This window comes from Sceloporus undulatus, chromosome 2 (assembly GCF_019175285.1).
Source record: "Sceloporus undulatus isolate JIND9_A2432 ecotype Alabama chromosome 2, SceUnd_v1.1, whole genome shotgun sequence".
Taxonomy (NCBI): domain Eukaryota; kingdom Metazoa; phylum Chordata; class Lepidosauria; order Squamata; family Phrynosomatidae; genus Sceloporus; species Sceloporus undulatus.
Genome location: NC_056523.1, coordinates 22,748,156 through 22,769,247, shown reverse-complemented (window position 1 = coordinate 22,769,247; position 21,092 = coordinate 22,748,156). Strand labels below are relative to the sequence as shown.

General features: G+C 44.0%; 1 protein-coding gene across 2 annotated transcripts in view; it reads left to right on the top strand.

The window, feature by feature from the left end:
* The window catches only part of LHFPL4 (LHFPL tetraspan subfamily member 4), a 97,226-nt gene that overhangs the window by 62,001 nt on the left and 14,133 nt on the right, over positions 1-21,092 (top strand). For both annotated transcript variants that reach the window (XM_042455859.1, XM_042455858.1), the window contains exon 2: positions 15,817-16,053. In XM_042455859.1, coding sequence (XP_042311793.1) covers positions 15,817-16,053 — 237 coding nt within the window. The remainder of the gene's footprint in view (positions 1-15,816; positions 16,054-21,092) is intronic.

Here is a 21,092-nt window from a genome sequence, read left to right as displayed (position 1 = left end):
AGACTGAAAGAAGCAATGGACTTACCACATAGGAAGGTGGTAAGAACTCAATATCACCCCTACCTGTATGATGGAACAATCCATAATGCAGCTGAAATTAATGATTCAGGGGGAGGAATTCTCCCATCCGTTCTTCTGAGATTTTCTTTAAAATCAGAACATACAGTCTCCGGTTTGAATTGTGTTGCAGCTTCTGTAATGGTGGATTGTGTTAGATTTAACAGTTTAAAATACCAAAGCTACTCAGATTGTATAAGGTATTGAATTCACCATGCCCATGGTTTGTAACTAGTGGGCAGCACGGTGTAATGATTTGAGTGCTGGATAGGACTCCAGGAGACTATCATTCAAATAATCAATATCCTTTGTGAAGTGTAGTGCCCAGAACTGGATACGTTATTCCAGGTGTGTGTATTGTGAAGCTTCAAGTTGTTTGTGACTTATGACAGCCCTAAGGCAAAGCTATCATGGGGGTTTCTTGGCAAGATTTGTTTGGAGGAGGTTTTCAGTTGCCTTCCCCTGAGGCTGAGAACATGCCAGAGCATTTCCCATCTGGTCCACAAATTATCCTGGGGATGCTCTGTCCTTCCCAAAGTCCCACCTTCTAAATTAGGGAGATTCCCTCTCCCTCTATATTGATGGATTCTTTATCCAAGGATTCAAGCTTGAAACTATTCAAAAGATATATAAATTCCCAAAAGCAAGCCTTGATTTTTGCCATTTTATATATTACCACTTTACTATCCTTTTTATTTAGTGTGACTTGAGCATCCATGGTTTTGGTATCCATGGAGGTGGTAGGTGCCCTGGAACCAAATGCCAGTGGATACTAAGGCCCCACTGTATCACTTTCCTAAATGAGAGGATCACCAGAGCAGAAGGAGACCTTGCCATTATCTCTGACTCTGCACTCAGTGGTTTTAGTGAGATTCTCACTTACCAGCATTATTTGCCATCCTAGTTGGAATGGTAAGATGCCCTTTAAGGGAAACCTTACTGTTCTCTCTGATTAGTATCCACATAAATGGATAGATGGAGGGAGATGACAATCCAAGGTGACCCTCATGCATATAAGGCCACAAGCCAAAAATGGGACTGTATGTACTGCATGAAGGGACTTAGCTGGCACTTGGAGGAACTCTGCCAAGCACTGAATGAGTCCTCTTGCTCCATGCAGAGAAAGTCATGGAACTCATTGTCTCTCCTCTGCATGGAGAAACTGGAAAGGGATGTTGTCAAAGGGGACAGAGCCTGATGGCATCGTGGGAGGGCACTGAGCCATGTCCCTGATATAGTACAGTCAGCCCTCCATATCCACAGATCTTTATCCATGGATTCAATCATCCATAGCTTGAAAATATTCCAAAAATATATACTGTAAATTCCAAAAAACAAACCTTGATTTAGCAATTTTACATAAGAGACATCATTTTAGCACACCACTATATTTAATGGGAACTGAACATCCATGGATTTTGGTATCCAGGGGGGGGGGATCCTGGAACTAAACCCCAGCAGATACCAGGGGCCCACTATATGGCCTGACTGTGGGGCTGAGAAAGGGCAGTACAGTCCACAGGGCTAACATGGTTCTCTGTCAGTTAAAATGGCTATTTAAAACAGTGGTTTGCAGCCTTCAGCTCCCAGAATCCTCAACTATCATCCAGCTTGGCTTGGACTTCCAAGATTTGAGACTCCAGAACATTGGGGAGGACCAAAGATTGGGAACCATTCTCCTCACCCATCCCCCCAATACTTTAAAGGAGCCGTAGATAAATTACCTGTTAAAAGATCTGTGTCCCCAAAAGATGCAATTCCCAGGGGAAAGGAATGGCTGTTCAATTGAGTTTTGTCTGAAGCTTGACTATATCCAGAGTAGAGCCTTGTAGACTGCCTCTCAGTGGCACAATAATGGCAGGAACATTACTAGGAATGCTTGCCCCAGCACCACCTCCCAATATGTGCCTGCTGGTTTAATGGAGGTTAACATATGTAGGAAATACTTCAGGGGCTTGGTAAATAGCCACACATGCCTACCATCAGCCTGGGCTGGTGGAATGATGCCCAGATCAGGACTTGCAAGTGTGTGAATAATTGCAGGCACCCCTGTGGAGGGATGAGTGGCCTGGAAGCAGCAGAACACTGGAAAAGCAAAATGGATTGAAGAGACTTTACACTTAACCCCGTAATCCTTATTTCTAGCTGCCTCCATCGTTAAGTACACCCTAGTGATTTGTTCATAATCATCCCTAGCTATTCTTCTCCTTCCCACTCCTTCATTCTCTTTCCAACTTGTCAACAGACTATAATCTTATTATGGGATGAGATCTGTCTGGTTTTTTTTGTGTTTTTTGAAACTGTAAAGTGATGGCAAGTCACATGCTCTCAGCCTCAGTGGATGGCCATGGTGAACCTCATCTGAACAAATCTTGCCAAGAAAACCCCAGGATAGGCTTGCCTTAAGGTTGCGATCAGTCAGAAATAAATCTGAAGACTCACAACACATGTATACACAAAGTGATAGTGACTAGCCTCTTTACATAGGTACGTATTCAGCAAATTAGAATCATAGAATCATAGAATAATAGAGTTGGAAGAGACCGCAAGGGCCATCCAGTCCAACCCCCTGCCATGCAGGAAATCCCAAATCAAAGCATCCCCAGCAGATGGCCATCTAGCCTCTGCTTAAAAACCTCCAAGGAAGGAGAGTCCACTACACTCCGAGGGAGTGTGTTCCACTGTCAAACAGCCCTTACTGTCAGGAAGTTCTTCCTAATGTTGAGGTGGAATCTCTTTTCCTGTAGCTTGCATCCATTGCTCCGGGTCCTAGTCTCTGGAGCAGCAGAAAACAAGCTAGCTCCCTCCTCAATATGACATCCTTTCAAATATTTAAACAGGACTATCATATCACCTCTTAACCTTCTCTTCTCCAGGCTAAACATCCCCAGCTCCCTGAGTCATTCCTCATAGGGCAAGGTTTCCAGACCTTTCACCATTTTAGTCGCCCTCCTCTGGACACACTCCAGTTTCTCAATGTCCTTTTTGAATTGTGGTGCCCAGAATTGGACACAATATTCCAGGTGGGGCCTGACCAAAGCAGAATACAGTGGCACTATTACAGGTACTTCTCTTGATCTCGACTCTATACTTTTATTGATGCAGCCTAAAATTGCATTGGCCTTTTAAGCTGCCGCATCGCACTGTTGACTCATGTTCAACTTATGGTCTACTTGGACTCCTAGATCTCTTTCACATGTACTTTCATTCAGCAATGTGTCTCCCATCCTATATCTGTGCATTTCATTTTTCTGCCCTAAGTGCAGTACCTTACATTTCTCCATGTTGAATTTCATTTTGTTAGCTTTGGCCCAGTTTTCTAGTCTATTCAGGTCGTTTTGAATTTTGATCCTGTCCTCTGGGGTATTAGCTACTTCTCCTAATTTGGTGTCATCTGAAAATTTGATAAGTATGCTCCCAATTCTGTCATCCAGGTCATTGATAAAGATGTTGAATAGCACTGGGCCCAGGACAGAGCCCTGTGGGACCCCACTGGTCACTTCTCTCCAAGATGAAAAAGAGCCATTGTTGAGCACCCTTTGGGTTCGGCTGGTCAACCAATTACAAATCCATGTAATAATTGCCTTGTCTAGCCCATATTTTGCAAGCTAATTCATGAAGGTCACACTCTAAATAAACAAAATATTTTTATTCATACTACATTCATGGGGTGCATGTGCAATGTCCACATGTAGATGTAAAGGGGGATAAAAGGATTAAAAGTTTGAGTACCTCTGTGCGTATTGTGTGCATTCAAGCCATTCCCGATTTATGAAGACTCTAAGGTGACCCTATTGTGGGGTTTTCTTGGCAAGATTTGTTTAGAGGAGGTTTGCCATTGCCTTCCCCTGAGGCTGAGAGAGTGTGAGTTGCCCAAGGTCACCCAGTGGTTTTCATGGCCAAGCTGGGAGTCAAACCCTGGTCTCCAGAGTCATAATAAATTTCATTCGGCAGCTGCCTTGGCTTTCTGTGAAACATTTTTCCATGAGGAGGAAGTGGGGAGGGAAGCCTGCTTCTGACAGCCCAGTTGCATCTGCCCAAAACTGGATGTGTCTTAGTGTCTTTTAGGCATTGAGGCAAAAAGGAACCACCCTGTGCAGAAACTGTATGCTTCAGATACTAGCTGCAGGGGAGCAAAAGTAGGAGAGGAGCCAGCTAGCCTAGAGAGAAGCATGAAGAAGGGGGAGGCTAAATCCTGTTGGCGGATTGCTCTAGCAGTTGCATTTTTCCCAGGGTGGCACGGGTGCATGGTGGTGGTGAGGGACGACAGGCAAAAACTGCTGGGTCTGGGCAGCCTGTTTCTCCAAGGTCCTCTTTCTTTTGCTGCTGCAATTGTTAGAAATCTGGAGAGAGGCAATGCGTTGGAGTGGCAGGAATGCTGAACGTCAGCTCTCCAAGCTGCAAAATTTCTCTTGCAGTCCTCACTTCTCAATAGGTTGGACTCAAGACCTACATTCTATGATGGGAAGGGGTCCACTCCAGAAATTTCAGGGGTCCTACTTCACCATTTCCAGCCAACTCATATATACCACACAGTTCATTCAGCAACTCCCTTGACCTTCTGGGAAGCATTTTCCTTCTGTGTAGCTTTTTTCTTTCTGCCACCATCACCAGTGCTGGTTGTTGTTGTGGTGGTGGTAGTGGTGTGCCTTCAAGTCGTTTCTGTCTTATGGTGACCCTAAAGCAAACCTATCATGTTTTCATGGGAAGATTTCTTCAGAGGGGGCTTGGCATGGCCTTCCTCTGAGGCTAAGAGAGTGTGACTTGCCTAAGGTTGGGTGTTCCCATGGTTGAGCAGGGATTTGAACCCTGGTTGTCCAGATTTCTAGTCCAATGTTCAAACCACGGCTGCTGTCACACTGCAGAATTAATGCAGTTGAATGCGACGATCAGGAGCGCCTGTTATCAGCTTCGGCTGATACGCCAGCTGTGCCCTTTCCTGGAAGTAAAGGACCTAAAAACTATTATACATTCACTGATAACTTCACGACTTGATTTCTGTAATGCACTCTACATGGGGCTACCCTTGTGCCTAGACCGGAAACTTCAACTAGTGCAAAATATGGCAGCCAGGCTGGTCGTCAGAAAAACTAGGAGTGACCGAATAACACCCATCTTAAAATCTCTTCACTGGCTGCCTATTAGTTTCCAGACACAGTACAAGGTGTTGGTTATAACCTTTAAAGCCCTACATGGCTTGGGTCCAACCTGTTTGAGGGATCGCCTGCTTCCATATAATCCGCCCCGCTTATAGGGTTGCCATAAGTCAGGACCTCCAAACTGGGACAAATGTAGGACAAATGTAGGACAACATTTTCGAACATAGGACACATTTTTTAAAAAATGGAGGACACGCAAAAAAATTTAAATTAAATTTAAATTAACATTGTTAATTAACAAAAAAAAATAAAAAGAAGGGAAACTTGGATATTAATAATAATAAAAATTAACAAAAAATAAAAAGAAAGGAAACTTGGATGTTAATAATAATAAAAATAACAAAAAAATAAAATAAAAAGAAAGGAAACTTGGATATTAGTAATAATAAAAATAACAGAAAAATAAAATAAAAAGAAGGGAAACTTGGATATTAATAAAAATACAAATTAACAAAAATAATAAAAAAAATGCACACAAACCACTCCACCAGACTGACTCTCTTAAACAGGCCTGCCCTGAAAAAATAAATAAAAAACAAGGGTGCCCTGAAATGGCCACTCACCTCCTCTTAATCCTGCACCTCTCCCTGTTTGTATTTGGCACCGATTCCCCTCCCTCTGACCCAGAGTCCTCCTCCACTCCTCCGCCTCCTTAAGTGGACCAGCTCCCTTTTTAGGCCAGTGCGTGCCTGGGCAGCTGCTTCCTGGGCTCAGCGCGGTCATGGAGGAGGAGAAGGAGGCAGAGGAGGAGGTGGGTGGCCAGCCGGCACCAAGAGCGGCCATGCGCGGCCATAGAAAGGGAGCACGTGCAGGCAGAGGAGGAGGAGGGCCTGCTGGTCCCATGCGGCCGCACATGGCCATAGAAATGGAGCGCGCAAGGGCGGAAGAGGAGGAGGGCCCGCTGCCCCCATGCAGCCACACGTGGCCATTAGAAGGGTGCGCGCAAGGGCGGAGGAAGAGGAGGGTGACTGCGGGCGGGGCAGTCCCGCTTTTGGCGGGAAACTGGACCGGGACCGGGCCAAGACTGCCAAAAGTGGGATTGTCCCGCCTGCAGGAGGGATATGGCATCCCTAGCCCCGCACCCTCAGGTCCTCTGGGAGGAATCTATTGCAGCCTTTAAAAACCAGATTAACTGCTACCTCCCAGAGGGCCTTCTCTGCAATTGCTCCCAAACTATGGAACACTCTGCCAGATGAGATCCGTCAAATTGCCAGCTTAGACAGCTTTTAAAAAGCTGTCAAGACGGATCTCTTCTGGCAGGCCTTTCCTGAATAAAAGTGCCCGGCCACAGAATGACTGCCCCCCACATCATGTATCAGCCCACCGCTCTGTCCTCGCTGTATTTTTATTGTGTTTTTAATAGATGTTTTAATTGTAACTTGTTTAATCCTGTTTTAAGGGGGGGGAATTTGGGACATAAATTTGTAAATGTGGATTTTAATGTGTTGTAAGCTGCTTTGATCGTCTTGTCACAGAAAAGCGGGATATAAATAAAAGTTTTATTTATTTATTTATTTATTTACTTATTTATTCATTTAGTTTGACACCGCTTTAAATATCATGGCTCCATCCTATGGAATCCCGGGATTTTTAGTTTGTTGTGGCACTAGAGCTCTCTGACAGAGAAGGCTAAATAACTCGCAAAACTACAAATCCCAGAATTCCATAGCATTGAGCCCTGGCAGTTATAGCAATAGCAAGTACATTTCTATACTGCTTATCAGTTTACCTAAGCATTCCCTAAGCCAATGATGTCCAAACTCTGGCCCTCCAGGTGTTTTGGACTTCAGCTCCCAGAAGCCTCAGCCATCTTGGCTAAAGGTCTGGGATTCTGGGAGCTGAAGTCCAAAATACCTGGAGGGCCAGAGTTTGGACATCACTGCCCTAAGCGGTTTACAATGTGTAAGCTAATTGCTTCCAACAAACTGGGTACTCATTTTAGTGACCATGGAAGGATGCAAGGCTGAGTGGACCCTGGAGCCTTGTCTGGGGTCGAACTCAGAACCTTGTGGCTGTGAATGACTGCAGTACCAGCATTTAACCACTGCACCACCAGGGCAGTTAAAGTGATGTCAAACTGGATTGTGTTTGCAATGCAGATGCAGCCCAATACACTACATGCTGGACAAGGTAGCCATTTAATATGATCCTGCAGGGGTCTTCCTGGATCCCAAAAAGTCTGTGTACACTGATGAATAACAATGAACAACTGGTGCCTCTGTTGTTATTTGAGTATTTAAAGTATTACGTCTTTTGGAATTGCAATACACAGGGCTAAAATTAATGCCAAAATGTAACACACAGCACTAAAATTAGAGATGCAATTCATAATGTCAGTAAAACAAATGTAAACAGTAGAAATACAGATATGTACAATAGAAAGCCAGCAGTTGGTGTCTCACTTTGCACAAGGATGAGCAGAACAGACAATTTGTTGTTGCTGTTGCTGACAGCAGGAGAAAGAAAAAAAAAACACATCGCCAAATGCAACCTAAAAGAATGAGAGCTGCCGCAAAAATAATTGTAAAAATAATAATAGTCTAACTCTGACCGTCGTCGCATCTTATCCGCCTCTTCCCAAGTCTCCTTGGCAAAGATTTTAAAAGAGATTCCCCCTCCTCCTCTCACTCTGTGTTGTACCTGAGCTCACATGTAAGCATCTGCTCAAGTTAAGAATAGCTGCAATGACTCACCAGCCTGTCTGGGATCTACACACCCCTTTAAAAGGCAGGTTTAATGTCCCTGCCTCAGCCAGCAATGTTCCTCCATTCAGGTCAAGGCAGAGATTCCACCGCTCACATTGGGTTGCAAGCAGTGAATGGCAAAAAAGACACTGGCCTAAACTTCACAGGGGTGTTAGGGATGTACAGTCAGGTGTCACTACAACATGAGATAGCATCAGCCTTTTGGGGACATGGACTGACTTCTAATTTCTTTACGATCTATTCAGACTGACTGCTGGAAGAGAGCTATGGAATTATGGAAGGGATCAACCTGGCACCTTGATAGTACTAAACCTGGTTTAGCCTTTCAGCTCTATGTGTCTCCAGAACTCTTTTTGCTGTACCTTGTCCTCAGATGACCTTCCAAATTTATAAAGCGGTGTGCAAAAAAATACCCCAAATTTCCCCTCAAATATTGCCAGACTGCAGTTGCTTGCCTTTTCACCACCTCCCCAGAGTCCCAGAGCTTCCTGAAAACTAAAACCTGGCTGAAAACATAGGAAGTGCAAACTAGAAGCAGGGACACTTTCAGGATGTGTTTTCAGCTGACTTTCTGCTGAAAAATGGAGTGTCGTAGCATGTCACTGGAACAGAAATGGCGACTATCTACTCCTGCACTAAAAGAAAATGTGGGCCTCTGTCATGCAAAGCTACTGGCTATAGAAGCAAACTTGGCAGCAATGGCCTTCCAGATGTTGACCTGCAACTGCAATCAGGGCTAGCCAGCATAGTCAGTGGTGAGGGTGGGGGTCACAATTTATGTGCCTTAAAGCCATTTCTGTGCCTTCAAGCCATTCAAGCCTTAAGGCAAATTTACTGTTGTAATCCGTTTAGAGATTAAGCAGAATAAAAATAATAATAATAATAATAATAATTATTATTATTACTACTACTACAGTACTACTACTACTACTCTCCAATCTTTTCTTGAAATCCTTCAAGACAGGGGTGACGTGAAAACTGGGCTTAGTTCTGAATCTGTAAAAACAAAAGATATCTGTGAGCATACAATGAATTCATTTTCCTCTTACAATTGAGTAGATACAATTCACCTTCATGTTATAGAATACTGGGATTTGTTGTTTAGGGAAACACTTTGAATTTTTTTCTAGAGAGCTCTAGTCCCTGAATTCACAATTCAGGTACTCTGAATGCCTGGCTGTACTACAGAATTAAACTGATATACTCTTTTATCCCTCTCCCTCTTTTCAGGGTACCTTGGGCGTTGTTGGTTGTGGAGTAGGCTACAGCTCTTTAGCAAAAGATTTTGTCGTTGATGTTGTTGTGTGCCTTCAAATAATTTTCAACTTATGGCAACCCTAAGGCGAACCTCCAAACCACTGCACCACACTGACTAGCATCATGGTTTCGCCTCTGGCTGTATAGGTATATTGGTGATGGATTTTAGACCATGCCAGTTTATAGCATTATATTTCTAGATGTTGTCAAAATTTCCTTAACATCCCATACATCAAAGGAGTCACAGACAGAATAGGGAAACTGGTGAGGAAACACAACTTTCAAATGGTTTACAAACTGACGAAGAAAATCCAGCAAATGCTTCGCTCAGCCAAGGACCAGAGAGACCCTCTCACAGCTGCAAGAGTTTACCGCATACCATACAGCTGCGGACAAGTCTACATAGGGACCACCAAACGCAGTGTGCAAATAAGAATCAAGGAACATGAGAGACACTGGGCCAGCCAGAAAAATCAGCAGTAGCAGAACATGCCACAAACCATCCTGGACATAAAATACTGTTTGAAAACACTGAAATTCTGGACCAAGCCAACCACTACCATGTCAGGATGCACAGGGAAGCCATTGAAATCCACAAACACCTGAACAATTTCAACAGAAAAGAGGAAACCCTGAAAGTAAACAAGATTTGGCTTCCAGTCCTGAAAAATAGCAAGATGAAGACTCAACAAATGCAAATGAGAAATCTCCCAGGAGACAATGAGCATTATCAAGCAGACACTAATCCTCCTTTGCAGACCTTCCCACCCTGAGGCCTGCCATTAGCAACAAAACAATATACATGCAAATCACTCCTCCTTTCCCAGGGTGACACAGTGTGTGTGTGTGTGTGTGTGTGTGTGCGCACACACACACACACACACACAAATCTTTTCCAGGCAAGCATTCTCTGAAGATGCCAGACACAGCTGCTGGCGAAACATCAGGAAGAAAACTCTTCTAGAACATGGTCACATAGCCCAAAAGCCCCACAAAAAACTTTGTATAAGCAGTTTGGAGATGCATTTGCACTGTTAAAAATTATGCAGTCTGTTGTTGTTGTTTGCTTTCAAGACATTTCCAACTTATGACAACCCTAAGGGTTATAAAATGGGGTTTTCATGGCAAGTTTCTTCAGAGGGGGATTGTCATTGCCATATTTTGAGGCTGAGAGAGTGTGGCTTACCCAAGGTCACCCAGTTGATTTATCAAAGTACAGATCCCAGGATTCCTTAGGATAGAGCTGCAGGAAGTGAAACTGCTGTGACTGTATAGTGCAGCTATTTTTCCTGCTAAATGCCTAAGTAATTTTTGCAGTTATACAGTGAAATTCTTCCTTTTGTCATACATTGTGTTAACTATGGTTTTAAGCAAATAGCACAGCACATGCGGCATTCAGAGATGCTCAGCTTCTATACTTAAAAAAAAAAAGTTCGATAACCCTCATGGATGCAAAGAGAGTACCTGAAAAAGAACGCACAGAAGCTTAGCAGGGCTCCTCATGATTAGAGGGTGGTAGGATATGAACGCTCTTGCAAAGTGTCATGCTCTTCCCTCTGGCTAGCATGAGAATGTGTGCACACGTGCATGGCTGGCAAATGCATTTGATGTGTATGATTTGGTCTGAGGGGGGCAGAACTCAGTTTCCTTTTAAAGCAGAATTTGGGTTATTTCAGGCACATGTTTGGGATGCTGTTTAGAGTAGGCATAGCCTTGCTAGAGAGATTCTTTATCACACCTGTACTGAACATGATGCCCAGAGGCCAGGCCCATGAGCTGAAGCACCAGGGACTTTGGATTGGCAGGGGCAATGGTGTCCTTGGCCATCCCCCTCTCTGCAATCCTTCTAGTGGTAGGTATGGGGCAGAGGGGCCTCACTACTCCAAGGTCAATGGAGCAGTGAATTCGATCTGGGCCCATCCAGGATACTGAAATTGTTTGGGGAATAGGGCTCAATAGAAAAGGTAAAGTTCAGACTAGAATCCAGAGTGGATTCAACACCCCAGTAGCATGTATGTGTATAAGAAAGTGGGGAAGAGAGAGAAAGAGAGAGAATGATTTTGCCTAGCAACAATATATTTTTGCAAGCTATTCCTGTTGCAGATAAAAATATTGTGAGTGGGCAATTGATACTCACCACGGCACTGTCTTTCTGTAGTGGTGAGATTGGATGTTCCTGTGAGGCAGGAGACTATGATGATGACAGTAGGGTCTCCCATGTCAGAAATGATTTTGCTGAGGAGCCAGACTGTGCCAAACAGCTACTGGACAGCAGCACTAGTGGAGGCTGACAATAGCAAAGACAATGGCAATGGCACCATAGCCAACGCCTGTTAGTACTGCACAGAATGAGGCAACAGTAAATCTCTGTTTGAAGAGCTGTTACCATGAAAACCCTATGGTGAGACAATCCAAAGTGAAACAAAAGATAGCTCCAGAAGATGAGACTCCCAGGTCAGAAGGCAATGAACGAGCTACCGGGGTACAGCAGAGGACAACTACGGGTTGCGCTGTGGCTAATGATGCAACTGGACTCAAGCTGAAAGGACGTTCAGTTGTTGACATGCTCAGAGGGGAAAGGAAAATTTATTATTGTTGTTGTTGTTGTTGTTGTTGTTGATGGTATTTATACCCCACCCTTCAGCCCTAATGGCTATCAGAGCAGCTTACAATTATTATTTTTAATTAGACGGTTCCCTGCCTTCAGGCTTACAATCTAAAAGACATGATACAAAAGGAGAAGGGAATGGTGGTGGGAAAGGCGATGAGGTCCAGTGGTTCTTCTCTCCCTCTGAGGCCTGGACCAAGACAGATGGACTGGAGGGAGGGCTCTTCTTCTTTTGAAGTGGCACAACACATACTGTGGGAACATGGGATGTGAGAAGCATGAAACAAGGAAGCTAGACATAGTAAAACAAGAAATAGAATATACAGTTGCCCCTCCTAATGTGCGGATCTGAGTTCCGCACCCTTGAATACATGTGGAGGGGCAACCTCCGCTATTTGCAGTGTCGTGCATGCTCTTGCCATACACACGGGCATACACTCCATTCAAGTCTATGGGGCTTGAATAAGCTCAAGTCTCCGTTTCCACAGGGGCCTCAGAACGGATTCCCACGAAAACGGAGGGCCAACTGTATAAACACTACAATGTTTGGGGTAAGTGAGTTAAACTGGACAGGAATGGGACATTTTGAGTCAGAGAATTACACTGAGTTTTACTTAGGAAATGAGAACCTAAGAAGAAAAGGAGTGTCATTAACAGTGAGGAAAGATGTAGCAAAAGCCGTTAACAGATATAATGCAAAGTCTGAATCATATAAATATGACTTGAGGGAAAACCCATCAATATAAACTTAATCCAGGTTTATGCTCCAACTGCAAAGAATGAAGAAGATGAAATTGAAAGATTCTGTTCCAGAGCCCAGGAAGAAATTGATCATTCATCAAAACAGGACTTCTTGTTAATCACAGGTGATCGGAATGCAAACGTCAGAAGCAGAACAGAGTAAAAGATTGTAGGAAAATTTGGCCTTGGATCAAGAAATGAAGCAGGAGAGTAACTGACTGGATTTTGGGAGGCCGACAGTTTCTCCATTGCAAACATAGAGTACATAACTGGAAGCAGAAGATGGAGAAGCTCAATTTGCTCTGAAAAAACAAGACCAGGAGCAGATTGTGGCATAGACCATGAACTGCTAATATCAAAAATTAGAATAAAGCTAAAGAAAAACACTAAACCAACATTCATGCCAAAAAACAATCTGAAGAACATCCCTGTAGAACTTAAAGATAATGTTAAAAATAGATTTCCATCATTAGGCCTTAACTGATGGGGAGCCAGAACTCTGGTCGGAAGCCAGGGACATCGTCATGGAGAAATGCAAAAAGATACTATCAGCAGTAAAAAAGAAAGAGAAACCTCAGTGGATGACAGATGAAACTCTTTAAGCAGTTCAGGACAGACAAGAAGCAAAAGTAAAAGGTGAGAGAAATAAGAGTCAGAACCCTGAAGGCAACTGTTCAGTGACTTATGCTCAGAGACAAAAAGAACTACTATAATAAAAATGCAAAGAAATAGAAGGTGACAACAAAAAAGGAAGAACAGCAGACTTCTTCCACAAGACTTGAGAAATCAAAGGGAAAAGTAAACAAACATTGAGGAAATTGTACTACCAGCAGGGGGGCACATTACATGACTACAGGCCTTTACAGACCAGCCTGAAAGGCCAGCCTGGGGGCAGAGTTGGGGCTCAGCGTCGTGTTGACGCACACCCGACTCCACCCCCAGGGCACCCTGATGCCACACACTGCTTCAGACGGCATGGCGCACCTCTGACGCTGTGTCCAGATGATGCAGCCCCGAAGGGACGTCATATAGCCTCAGCACCATGGCTATGGCACCCTTTTGAAGGCGCAAAAAGAAGCCGCCCTCAGAAGGCTGGATCAGGTTTGTGGCATGAGGTTGCTGCAGCCCTGATCAGGCACGAAAAGGGGGTGTCTGTAGAGCCTCCCAAGTACAAATAAAAAGCCAATGGGAACAATACACTGAAGAATGCTATAAGTGAGATGAACGGATGACAGAGTCACTCATAGAAGAAGCATATAAAAATGAACCTATGGTTTTAGAAAGTGATGTGGAAGCTGTCCCCAGAGTGTTTGGGCAAAATAAATCATCAGGAACAGATGGTATACCAATAAAGCTACTTCATTCTACAGAGACAAAATCTACACTAGTTCTAACTAAAATCTGTCTACAAATATGGAAAACAAAAGAATGGCCCACAGATTTGAAATGCTGAATGTACATTCTAGTCCCCAAGAAAGGGACCTAGAGATTGCAGTAACCACAGAACCATTGCATTAATTTCCCATGCAAGTAAAATCATGCTCAAAATTCTACAACAAAGACTTTTACCATATATGGAGCAGGAAATGCTAGGTGGCCAGCCTGGGTTCAGGAAAGGAAGAGGCACTAGGAATCATATTGCAAACATATGTTAGATAGTGGAACACAACAAAGAATTTCAAAAGAAAATCAATCTATGCTTTATAGATTATAGCAAAGTCTTTGATTTTGTAGAATCATGAAAGACTATGGATCGCTCTTAAAGAAATGGGTGTGCCACAACATTTTATTGTCCTGATATGTAACCTGTACTAAGGACAACAGGCTACTATCAGGACTGAATATGGAGAAAAGGAATGGTTTCCAGTTAGCAAAGTAATCAATCCAAGGCTGCATTTTATCACCCTGTTTATCCTGTACTCTGAATATATCATGTGTAAAGTAGGATTAGACTTGGAGGAAGGAGGAGGAAGAAAGAACATCAACAATTTAAGATACACAGATGACATGATATTATCATCTGAAAATAAAAAAGATGTGGAATGATTACTGAAGAAAATGCAAAGGCAGGTTTACAGTTGGATGTTAAGAAAACAAAAATGAGAAAAAACAATAGGCAAGGTAGGGAGGCAGTAGGAAAAGAGGAAGAGTGCATTCTGGATGGATAGCCTTAGGGCCTGAACAGACAGGCCAAAATAAAGCTGCTTCAGGTCACTTTGGAGGTATGCTGTTTAAATGATGCATGCATCCAAAGAAGTCAGAAGCCGCGCCAAAGCCACCTCTCCAGTCCTAGGACTCTGAGAGACCAGGGTTCAAATCCCCGCTCAGCCATGGAAGCTCACTGGCTGACCTTGAGCAAGTCACACCCTCTCCACCTGAGGGGAAGGCAATGGTGAACTTCCTCTGAACAAATCTTACAAAAAAAACACTACAGGAGGATCCTCATCAGTGGAAGTTGACTTGAAGGCACATACAGTGGGCCCTTGGTAACCACTGGGGTTTGGTTTCTGGACCCCCTGTGGATACCAAAATTCATGGATGTTCAAGTCCCATTAAATACAAAAGATGGTAAAATAGTGTCCCTTAATTAAAGTGGCAACATCAAGGTTTGCTTTTTGGGATTTATATTTTTTTTGAATATTTTCAAGCCGTGGATGCTCCAATCCATGGATAAAAAAATCTGCGGTTATGGAAGGACAACTGTAATAATAACAGCAATTAGGACCTATTAACTTTACAAAATACTTGGTCTTAATGGAGATGAAGGCTGCTAGAGCTTTGACATTTCTCCTTAATGGCAAAGAAGCACTTTGATAAACCTGAGGTGGTGGGATTGTGGCATTTTATACCTTCTTTCCCTTTCTTATGCAGTGTGTTCTTTGCAGATATTTCAGACAAAATGCAATGTGGTAACTAGTAGTGCCCATATGGTGCTAGAATAAATTTCAGTGGGGAAATAAAATATGGAAAGCACTGCACTGCCTGTTGCTTGCTCTCTGTTTTATGACACTATGACACTCAAATGACCCTAATGAATTGGTTACTATTCTTTTGCTGGGTAGACACACACATACACACAGAGACAGACAGAGATAGAGAGACAGAGCAATAGAGTTGCCTGCAGTTTTGGACCCTCTTTGGACATTGCTTGTCCTGGTAAGCACCTGCATTTCAAATAATTACCACTGTGTCCTTGTTTCTGAACCTTTTCTAGCCTGTCAGATAGAACACTTGACCTCAGCTCTCTTATGTTAACTGCCTGCCTTCCCTGTTTCTTTTGTCTGTCCAGCTCTCTGCCTGGTGCTGGGCTGCATGATATTCCCAGATGGCTGGGATTCAGAGACCGTCAGGGACATGTGTGGGGAGAAGACGGGGAAGTACTCACTGGGTGACTGCTCTGTGCGCTGGGCTTACATCCTGGCCATCATTGGCATCTTGAATGCCCTCATCCTCTCCTTCCTGGCCTTTGTCCTCGGCAACCGGCAGAATGACCTGCTTCACGAAGAACTCAAAACAGAGAACAAAGGTGAGTGCTGCCCGCTTAACCTGTACCCATCCTCCCACAGACCAAGGGCAATACTAGGGGGGTGCAGGGAATGCGGACCACACTTGGTTATACCTTAGAGCATAGTGTCATCCAGTGTGCTGGTAGGATAGGATGCTGAAGTTCTTGGTATGATGGCTTTGCTAGTTGGGTGGGAAAGGGAGTCTCCTTCCTTCCCCACCTGGCCAGCAGCTCCACCAAACCTGAAAAAGGCTGTTCAAGAGACAGGTATTTAAAAATGATCTGCACCGGGTGTCAAATCCACAGGGGTAAGCCTCTGCTTCTGCCACAGACAGTTTGGAAAAGTTCATATTGAAAGGGGACTTTAACTCCCAGATTCCACCCCACCCCCTACCCCCTAGCATTACTAGCTTCAGTGCTGGGGATTCCAGGAATTGTCACCCTCTCCCCAAAAGAGTAATTTCTGCAAGCTTTGCTAGCCAAATTTTGATGGAGAGCTCCAGGTCTGACAACCCAGATAGACATAAAGCCTGCTGGATGGATATTTGGCTGGTTGTTCTGGCCTTGATACAGTAGTGTTTTGGCTGTCATTCTGTTGAGGCAGCACCAGCAGGAGTGTAACTACTGCAGGGCGAGGGGCAAAATGAGGGCATTTTTCCCCAGATAAGAGTTTTGCCCTGAAATTTGTTAGTCCTCAAATTTCTAGCATTGGAGAGGGTGAGATAACTGAAAGTTGTTCATACCTAATCTCTTATATTTGCTGTGTTTGCATTCCCTTGGTAGCATTGCATGCCCTTTAACTTTTTTGTTGTTGTGTGCCTTCAAGTCGTTTCTGACTTATGGCAACCCTATCACAGGGTTTTCTGGTGCTGAGAATATGTTACTCGCCCATGGTCACCCAGTGGGTTTCCATGACCAAGCGTGGAACTGAACCTTGGTGTCCAAATGTGTAGAGTGTGTAGACCAACACTCAAACCACTACATTTTTAAGTTACTGCAATGCTAGAAATTTGTTGACTGAAGGAAAATGTCATGGGGGAGAATTCCTATTGGGGGGCAATGCCCTCAAACCCCCTCCCCCCATTGCCACACCACCAGATAGCAATTGGAGTTATAGGTCCTTGCCTTTACTCTCTCTGTTTCCCCTGGCTTTGCTGAGGCTTGGGTGGAAGCCAGAAAAGCCTAAGGTGGCTAATTGGAAATGTAATTAATCAGAAGAAATCTCCTGGCCTCCGGGTTTGGTCCATCTGTTTAGATTAAGAAAAGGCAGCCTTGCCAGCAGGATCCCAAATGCTGGAGCAGCAGTCAAGAGTAAAGCTATGAGGGAACCAAGAGTCGAATGAAAGTGCCCCCCCCCCTTGCACCTGCCCAGCAGAACCCAGTTTGATGTGCTGAAAGAAACACATAGATGGACTCTTTTCCCAGCCTGTTTGGACCTCAAGGAACATGAAACAAACCCATGGATGCACCTCCCACCCACCCTCCATTCATAAGCTGTGTATGTAAATGTGTTGTGGAGGAGGGAAGGAAGACAAAGGTTTGAGTGTTGTTTTGGACCAGTGATATCCCAAACTTTGGTCTTCCAGGTCTTTTAGACTTCATCTCCCAGAAGCCCTAGCCAGCTTGACCAGCAGTCAGGAATTCTGGGTGCTGGAGTCCAAAACATCTGGAGGATCAAAGTTTGGGAACCACTGGTTTGGACTCACAGGAAGATGGTGCTGTGTCTGACTTTAGAGAGTGCAGTTGTCTATTTGAAAGGCTGCCAGGGGACAATCCTTATTTTGAATGTTTAGAAACATAGAGTTGTAAGGGATCCCAATGGCTACACAGTCCAACCCCCTGCCATGCAGGAATACACCATGAAAGGGCTTCCGAAAGATGGCCATCCAACCTTTTGTTTAAAGGCATTCAGAAAGAGAGTCCAGCATCCTCCAAGGCAATTTCTATTCCATTGTGGAACAACACTTACCATCAAAATTTTTCTTCTTGAGTCTGTTAGTTCATGTTCTGGTCTCTGGAGCAGCAGAAAACAAGTTGGCTCCATCTTCTACCTGGCATCCCTGTTTTTTGTGGGTTTTTCATACTATGTGGCCGTGTTCTAGAAGAATTTATTCTTGACGTTTCGCCAGCATCTGTGGCGGGGATCTTCATCTTTCTCTGAAGATGCCTGCCACAGATGCTGGTGAAATGTCAGGAATAAACTCTTCTAGAACATGGCCACATAGCCTGAAAACTCCACAAAAAACTATGGATGCCGGCCATGAAAGCCCCGATTTCACATCCTTGTTTTGTTTTTCTCTTTGCTAGATTACCTGCCCCATGTTTGATTTAAAAGAAAAAGAAGGGAGAGCCACTGTAGTCTTGAGGTTGTCCATCTACAGGGGCTAATGGTCCTATCTGCACAGAGCAGGTTACTCTGGGGGCATCCTGGAATATCCTGGCACCACAGCTTCCCTGATCTGCGCCCATTACCTTGCCTTCTATTTCTATGCCATAGCGGCTACCTGCATGGGCGTCCCACTGAGCCACCTGTTACAGCCACTGTTGCCCTGCATTGCTTGCTTTTGAGGTTAGAATGAGGCACCCTGTGACATTCTATGTCTATGTCTAAATCACATGCTGGATGCATCATTCTGTTCTCAGAACGAGTGATGGACTGTGGTGGCGGATGCACTGGCCACCTTGGTGGAATTCCTGTGCAGACAGCCACAGTGGCGGAAGGACTAAGGGCTCTGGGCCTTCCTGGAGGATCCAGGGTAACAATTATATTTTTAATGTGTTTTAAGGCTGTTTTACCCGGTTCTGATACAGAATGTGCTGGACATTGTCTGGACTGCTTGCACCAGAACCAGGATTTGAGACATGCATCATCCAAACATGATGGGGTGGGAGAATGGACGTTTTGACTCATGCAGGAAAAGCCACAGACAGGAGAACGAGTAGTCAGGCATGACAGGTTGCTGATCACAGTCTTACTTAGGAGAACAAAGAGATGGACTGTATTTCCATTAAATTTCCAGCTGTACATATGCACATTTTATGCAATCCATGCTTCCTTTTGTCCTATTTCTTGGCAGTCTACATGGCCACCCTAACGACTAGCCTGCTACTACCTGATAACCCATAAAACAAGAAGCTCGCCAAGACTTATGCAAATAAGAAATGCATAATCTAACTACATGTCAGCTTTCTGAGAAACTCCCACAGTCCTTTAAAAAAAAATAGCATGATATCCATACGATTATCAGCTCCCAGTGTTTCAACCAACATCTGCCACTGTGCCTTTAATGGAAGCTTGATTTACAGCAAGTAATTGCAAATAATGATTGCTCAAGGGATGCAGCTTAGTGGGAAAGAACATGCTTTGCATGCAGTCGATACCAGGTTCAGTCTCTGGCATCTTCCAGTAGGGCAGGGAGGAATGCCCGTCTGAAACCCTGAGGAGCAATTGCCAGTCAGTGTTCACAGTACTAACTAAAAAGACCAATGGATTGGCGCAGTATATGGCAGCTTCCCATGTTGCTATTATTCTCTTCCTCTTTTGAAAGCCTCAGCTACTGAATTCAAGTGGATCAAATTGCTGTCAAAGTTGGAGCTACAGGAGCCCAGCTGAAGAGTTGGCAGTCCTATCCTCCGTGGAATAGATTATAAGCACTGTTGAGAATAAGTGAGAACTTGGCAAAGTTGTTATTTTGGGCTACAGCTTTCAGAATCTGGACATCCTGGCTGTGGGATTTCTATGAATTGTTGTTCCAAAAATAATTTCCCAAAACTTTGGAAGAGCCATATTGCCCTTTCCCCCATTCAAAGGGATAGACACTCCAGTGCTAGAAAGAGGGTAGGCGTATAATTTTTTTAAAAATAAAGTTACATTAAAAAAAAGAAAGAAAGAAAAGTGTTAAGAAAATAATGATTCATTGCTGCACTGAAGGTTGAGGATAGCCCTTTTGCTGCTTTCCTTCTATTACACTTTAAAATGTAAGGGTTATGATTCTATTTCAGCTGGCACAGCTTCATCCTATGTAGTTTGGTGAGGCACTAGAGAATTTTAAGTATTCCTCCCTAAACTTTAAATTCCAGGATTCCATAGGCTGCAGCCATGGCAGTCAAAGGGGAATCATAGCACTATTATTGTGTAGCGTGAAAGGGCATGCTCCCATGGCTGGCATTGTAGAGCTAAAGAAATGCTTATCCAATAAAATATTAAAAAGCTACTGACTTAAAACTAAAACTATATGCTTAAGGGCATGTGTACGTGGGCCACTGAAACCAGTTTCCTTCTGCTGTCACCATGACCTGTCTACACAATACAGGGCCAAAGCCACAGTTTGAATGCAGACTGTCTTCAGGATGGAAGGCCAATTCTGCACCAAATCTGTCCTACCGCTGGCTAAATCAGACAATTAAAACTTACCTTTGGCTCTGGATTTTACAGGAAAATCTGGAGAGCTCTGGACTGATGCCAGATGGCTGTCTACATGTGAATCCCACTATGCTACCCGGTGCTGCCGCCACATGTATAAGTCGTTTCCTCAGAAGTCACAGTAAGGTGCCCAGCCATGTTATCAATGCTGGCACCTAGTTTCAGATCTCACAGGGAACAATTCATGGCAGCAGCACAATGTGTGTGTAGACAGCTGGCTATGTCACTCCGGAGTGTGGAGGTAATGAGGAATCTGGGACAACTCTGGGGTCAGAATAATCCAGGAGCAGCCTGGAGTATCCTGGCCAATGTAGACAAGCCCTTAAACATATTTACCAAGAAGTGAATCATGGTGAATTTCACAGCCCCTTCTTCTAAATAATTATGGCAAAGGATTGGGCTGAAAGTCACAGAGCAGAACAGATAGAAGGCAAACTGTCCCCAGTAAATCTAGTGACAGCTCCTGACCAGGGTGTCCAGATATCATAAGTGCAAAGAAGGACTTTCAAGAATATATAGGATGTTACAAAATAAAAGCTAAAAACACTAATATAAATGTAAATTCATGCTTCTTAGTCATGCTCAAAATGGAGGACATTTTGAAATTCCTCCTGGACAAAAGGTTGAAACGTAGGAC